At 23.6% G+C, this 6,804-nt stretch overlaps 1 protein-coding gene across 1 annotated transcript in view; it reads left to right on the forward strand.

Moving 5' to 3' along the window:
* LOC114944012 (F-box only protein 21-like) overlaps nucleotides 1-6,459 on the forward strand; it is a 19,663-nt gene extending 13,204 nt beyond the window's left edge. The window contains exons 3-8 of the mRNA XM_085485425.1: nucleotides 4,358-4,417; nucleotides 4,499-4,937; nucleotides 5,074-5,216; nucleotides 5,321-5,591; nucleotides 5,804-6,113; nucleotides 6,311-6,459. Coding sequence (XP_085341551.1) covers nucleotides 4,358-4,417; nucleotides 4,499-4,937; nucleotides 5,074-5,216; nucleotides 5,321-5,591; nucleotides 5,804-6,113; nucleotides 6,311-6,450 — 1,363 coding nt within the window. The 3' untranslated portion in view covers nucleotides 6,451-6,459. The remainder of the gene's footprint in view (nucleotides 1-4,357; nucleotides 4,418-4,498; nucleotides 4,938-5,073; nucleotides 5,217-5,320; nucleotides 5,592-5,803; nucleotides 6,114-6,310) is intronic.
* Nucleotides 6,460-6,804: the final 345 nt, after the last annotated feature.

The following is a 6,804-nucleotide window of genomic DNA, read 5'->3' on the forward strand; positions in this document are numbered from 1 at the left end:
TCTTCCGTTGAGTGTTATGTTTATTTTTGTTTTCCAATAAAAAAATAGCGGCGTCAAAATATCAAAATTTTGGATGTTTTTTTTAGAAAATTTTTTGTACCTCCCCTTTTTACCAAAGATTTACTACTACCGTAATTTACATTTTTGGGGATTTGAAAAGTTTGCTAATTAAAAGACCCTTTTCCAAAGGTTACAGTAAAAGAAAATTTGGCAATTTAAATTTTTAAATTTAAATTCTTTTAAGTTAAATAGTTTCTGGGGTTAATATCTTTGTTAAATCGCAACCATTCTTAAAAATTTCATTTTAAAAAACTGTGCAGACATAATCTATAAGATTTTAGCCTAAAAATTTAAGAATTTACCTGGAGAATTTGGGAAAGTTTAAGTATCTTGTAAAAAGAAAATTGGGAATTTTTTGTTTAAATTTGAATTTATAATTTTTTCAATAAAGGAAAATTATTTTCAATTCACACAATTATCGATTGATTTTTGTAACACATATTTTTTGGCGTATTTTTGAAATTGTTCATAAATTGATACCAATTTAAAAATTTTTAAATTTTTTTTGGATTTATTTTTCGTTTTAAAAGTTTAGAAAAAATCATATTTTTTTTAAAGAAGGCCATCTAAATTTAAACAAAAAATGTTTTAAATTTTAAAAAAATTTAAAGAGTTCATTGCGGCATCATTAAAAAAATTCAGAGAATAATTTTAAAAAATTATATTTTTTTTTTATTTTTACTATTTTTTTTTATTTGGGATATAAAAAATTACAAGTTCTTTATTTTTCTTATAAAAGTTTTTAAATACTCATTCCGAAATTTAACGTTTTTTAAAAACAAAGGGGAAAAATTTTACAATCAAAAAAATAATCAAAGTTTTTACTTTTTGGTTTTTAAAAAATGTGATTTTAATAAAAAAATTTTTTAAAAAAAAAACTACTTAAAACCATTTTTTTAAGCTTTTAATTTTGTTTAATAAATGATATTATTTTTTATAAATTTTAAATATGGGAAATATATTAAAATTTATTTAAAAATTCCCCAAAATTATCAAACCCCTTTTATTTGTTTTATTGTTAATGATAGGTTGAAATGAAAAAAAATAAAAAAAAGATTTGGGCGTTTTGAATTTTAATTATAAAAATTATAAAAAAAATAAATTTTAAAATGTTTTAAAATTTTTACACAAAAAAAATAGAAACACATAATATTTTTTTAAAAATAATTTTTTTTAACAAAATTAACCAAATGAATCAACAAAAAATCGTCCCCCCAAAAAAAAAAAAAAAAAAAAAATAAAAAGAAATTGAATTGCCTTTTTTTAAAAGAAATTTTAAAGATTCTTTTTTTTCTATTTTTTATTATTAAATTTTTTTTAATTTTTAAAAAAAATTCAAAATAAAAAAATAGATGCAATGTTGATCTATATGAAATTTAACAAACAAAAAATTACTTTTTAGAAATTTTTTTCCCTATTTGGATACTGGGGGAAACGAATTTTTTTTGCAAGATCGGAAATTATGATATCCCGATGGGAACCTTGGCGAGAATTGGAAACATTTTTGGTAAGGGTGGATCGTTTCCTTATGACAAAAATCGAGAAATCACTATAAAAAATTTATAAACAAATATGCAAAAATTGCGTATAATTAATTAAAAAATTAATTCGCAAAACACTTTCGATTAACGCTCGGACGTTTTTTACTTTGGCCCAAATTTTTCTAAATTTTACCTGGGAAAATTAAAAAAGCTTTTCCCTGACTTACGTGATGCAACCATAAAAAAAAAAAGGAAAAAAAATGTTTTGTTGGGTTTTTATTGTTATTTTTTTTTACAAAAATTAGACAAAGAAATAAGAAATTAAAAAATATTAAATTAAAAAAAAAGGGTTTAAAATTAAAAAATTTTAAATAAAAATTCTTTTTAATAATAATAAAATAAAATATAATTTTTTAAAGGTTTTTTTTTGGAAATTTAAAGAATGGAAATTTAAAAATGATTTTTTTTATTTTGTTGAAAAAAGTTAATTTTTAAAGTTTCCCCGTATTCTTGTCCTTTTCGACAGGTATTGTGGAAAATGGCCAATTTTTAATTTACAGGGGTTCCGGAAAAGGGCAAAAAAAAAACAAGGACTTTTAATTGGGGAAAATTTTTTCGAAAAATTAAAATCATCTTTTAATAAACTTTTTAAATTTTTCAAATCTTTAAAATTTCCCCCCAAAAAATTAAAAAGTTTTAAAGTAAACTTTATTTTAAAATTAAAAAAAATGTTTAAAATTTTCTTTTTTCCAAATTTTTTTTAAAAAAAACCCTTTTTTTTTAATTTATAAGAAAAATTTTGCTTCTCAAATTTTTGTAAAAAAAATGCTAAATTCCCCAAAAACTTTTTTTTTCTTTTTCCCCTTTTTTTTTTTTTAGTATGGATAACGAAATGCAACGAAAGGGGGGAATTTCTTTTGGGTTTTGTAAACTTTTGGAAAAAAAAAAGGCCCAAAAGGGACGCGTGGATTTAAAACGAAAACGTTTTTTAAATTTGATTTGAAAGTTTTAATTAATTTTCGCGAATATTTTTTCAATACTTCATTTATTAATTTTTTTTAGTGACTTTTCAATTTTTTTCTAAGCAACGATAAATCCCAAAAAATTTTCTCAAAGGTAATTTTTGTTGTTTGTATTTTTTACATGCATAGATCAAACATTGCATCGTTAGTTTTGTATATTTGGAAGTTTTTTTCTTAAAAATTATATATAAAAAATTAAATAACATACAGAGTAGAATAAAACAGAATCTATTAAATAATCATTTTCTAAAAAGGCAATTCAAGTCAATTCTCGTAAATATTGTATTTTCCTTTTGCGACGATGTGACGATTAGATATGTGTCTCGATTTGCATTGAGAGTTACATTTGCTTAACAATTATTGTTTCAAATCAAAATATGTATGTGTTATCTATATGGTATTTGTTTTGTAGAAATATATAACGATTTTCTATAATTATGCATATTTTATAATTTTGGATTATATACATTCGAAAATCGTCGTTCAATCTATTTATTATTTTTTTTTCATTTCTAATCCGTAATCATTAACAGATGGAAACAAATAATAAAGTGTGATAATTTTCGGGATATTTAATAAATTTTATATATATTTCGATATATTTAAAATTTAATAAGAAAATCAATATACATTTATTAAAACAAATAGTTAAAAAGACTCTAATGAACAATGGCTATTAAGTGAGTTTATTAAAAAAAATTTTATTTTATTAAATACTATTCATCTTATAATTTTTCGAACACAAAAAGAATACACACTTTTAGATTATTTTTCTGATTGTAAATATTCCCCATTGCGTTTAATAAAAACGTTCCAGTGTTCTGGAAGTGCCAGGATATTTCTAGAAAAGTCTTTTACCTAAGAACATAAAGACACTCATGTAATGCCTCCTTTACTTCATCGTCGGACTTGGAGATCGATTCTTTATTATATAATACAACTAGATAATTTTGTATATTCAAGAAATAACGCGATAAAAAGTATTCAAGGTTTTTAGTTGACACATTTAATAAAAACAAACGCGTAAAAAAAAACGCTTTAATGAAAGACAAGACGCAGAAATTGGAATTAACGCGTATAGTTAAATATTCAAAATTCTTGCTTTAAATCTTGTCCATTTTAGCTCCTTATACGTAACATAATTTTTATAAATACATTATATAATGAAATAATATTTTTAAATAATTAAAAAGTTTTATTAAAAACACATGCAACCGGTGGCTTTCCGTCCATTTTCATAACGTAATGAATAAATGTAATATAAAATAATTAGAAATTATAATATAGCATACAAGTGTATAATATGATAAAATATAAATAAAAAAGAAAACTTTTTATAATTGTGATATTATCAATATAATATATCAATTAACTAAATAAGTTGTAAAGTATCCTAAATAAATAAAATATGTAAAAATCAAATAAAAAATTATAATTAATTTAAAAATATATTGCTCTGAATTTTGTTTAATGATGCTGCAATAGAACTCTTAATGTTATTTAATAATATTAAATCATTTTTTGTTTCAATTATAGATGGCCTTCTTTAAAAGAACACTATGACATTATGTCTAAGACTTTTAAAGACCGTATAAAATGCAAATCCAAGAAAAAAATTATAAACTTTATAAAATTAGGTATCAATTATAGGAGACAATTTCAAAAATACGTGTCTCAAATGAAATATGATCATTATGACGATGAATCAATCGATAATTGTGTGCAATTCGAACATATATTTCCTTCTTATTTAGAAGACAATAATTATGAAGAATTCAAATATTGTAATCGAAGATTCACCATATTTTCTTTTTACAACGATGAGCTTAAAAGCTTGCTCACACATTCTCCACGGTAAAATTCTTAATATATTTTGTAGTGCTAACATCTTTATAGATTATGTTCTTGCACAGTTTTAATATGTAAATTTTTCAGAACTGGTTGCGATTTAACCGAAAGATATTATCACGAGAAACTATTTAACTATATAAAGAATTCTAGAATAAAATTAAGCTTGGGCAAATTTAAGACTTTACCTGATAGAGCACGGCTTATGGAATGGATTGCCTTTAATGTAGCACAAACCTTACAAATCCAAAAGGATGTAACTTACGCGTACGTAGTAGAATCTTTGGATAATATTGCACGAGAGGTACAAAATTATCTGAAACAAAAACATCCAGATCATTCGATATTTTCGACGTCCGCTGAATTTTTTTCTTATTGGAAAAACAATAATATAGACGATAATCACTGGAACGAAGCGGAAGGAATTCAGATTATCGATGCATTAGACGAATACATATTTCGCAAATTAAAATTTCGGCCGTGCGAAATAAACGATACAATTCTGGAATTCATGTGTATAGATAATGTAAGTTATATAATGTATATTATAACTATATGTGGCGTCAGAAGAAGAAAATCGTACTGTGAGCATGGCCGTTTGTTTGTTTATATATTAAAAATACTGTCATTCTCTCATTAATTTATTGCAATTTCTGACATAGGTACTAAAAAGTAGATATGGACAAGAAGTGATTATATTAATAATATATCACAGCGTGGCAAGAAGACTTGGTCTACGTTCCGACATTGTGGCATTCGGTGAACGATTAGAACTATCTTACTGTATACATTGGAAATCCAGATAGTAAGTAGTATAAAATTAAATTTGGAATTATTGAAATCTTTTAAAAAATATTTCTACACATACACAGGTGTGCATAATAGATAAATAATATGTTTGCTTTGCAGTGGCACGATTAATCCAGCAAATGAAAGATGTTTTAGTGTAATGTTTAACAAATTCCCGGATTGTCGTGTCAATAGATCAGCGTATCAGAAGAGGTTGCAAAATTTATATCGTAATGATTTTTTACCGTGCAACAGATTAGGTCGAATATCACCATGTGAACTGCGAGACAGGATACTGCTAAGATTTGCGGATTTGACATACCATTATAACAACATTTCTCAGATTAAGGAGCGTAAAAAAATTTATTTATTTAAAACAAGTAGCTTTGAAGTATGTATGCACTATACACACAGCATTAATTAAAATATATTATAATAGTAACAATAAATTCTCTTTTCTTTCTTTTTGACAGGTACAGCTATATACATATGAGTTATAATTATTTATAATTTAATAATAAGAATAATTAAATATGCTATAAATATATATTTAAGAATTAAATGGTAAGAATTATAAATTAAAGTATAACATTATACTTTCAGGTCAAAGAACTTTGTTTAAAAACAACAGGGCAATTCATTAGAACAAAAAACGTAAAATTTGCGGTAGGAATGATCGTAACACATCATGATGATTGCAATAATTGCGACGGCGTCATAATCGGATGGGATCGTCATACAGACAGACGTTATGAAATTTTGACAGATAATCCAAATAACGCCAGATGGCGAAATAATTCAATGCAAATAGACTACTTGCCTTTGAATCATTGTAACAATTATCAATTTACAGAACAGCAAACAAATTATATTATTCTTACCAATAATAATAAAATATGTTACGTAAATGAAGGTATGAATACATTATATATCATATTAAACGTGTTGTATTGAAAATTATATATTCTTATATTCTACGAACATTTTATTCCTTTTTATAATTCGATTTTTTATTGATTTCACAGTTATAAATACATTTTATTTATTAATTTGTTTATTATTTATTTTACTTTTCGTACAATGTTTCTTATTTGCATTTTTTAATTTTAGGTAATCTCACTTTAGCAGCGCCGAAATGTATTGATAATTCCGAAATTGGTCGCTATTTTTGTAAATTCGAAAATACGCATTACGTACCAAATAAAATGCTAACGAAACTTTACCCGGAAGACTCCGCTCTAATTACATAGAGGACTAAATCTGCGAATTAATATTATGAATAACATTATGCAATGATTAGAAAAAAAATTTTTTTTAATTTTATATTTTAAGACTAAATATTATATAGTAGAAACTATGACATTATTATAGTGTATAGGTGGCTTTCCGTCCATTTTCATAACGTAATAAATAAATGTAATATGATATAATTAGAAATTAGAAATATAGCATACAGGTGTATAATATGATGAGATTTAAATAAAAAAGAATACTTTTTTTAATTGTGATATTATAAAATTATATCAATCAATTGAATAATTTGTACAGTATCCTAAATAAATATAATATGTAAAAATCAATTAAAAAATTATATTTATTATAAA

This window comes from Nylanderia fulva, unplaced genomic scaffold (genome assembly GCF_048542155.1).
Source record: "Nylanderia fulva isolate GAGA-0341 unplaced genomic scaffold, ASM4854215v1 Scaffold37, whole genome shotgun sequence".
In the NCBI taxonomy this organism is placed as follows: Eukaryota; Metazoa; Arthropoda; class Insecta; order Hymenoptera; family Formicidae; genus Nylanderia; species Nylanderia fulva.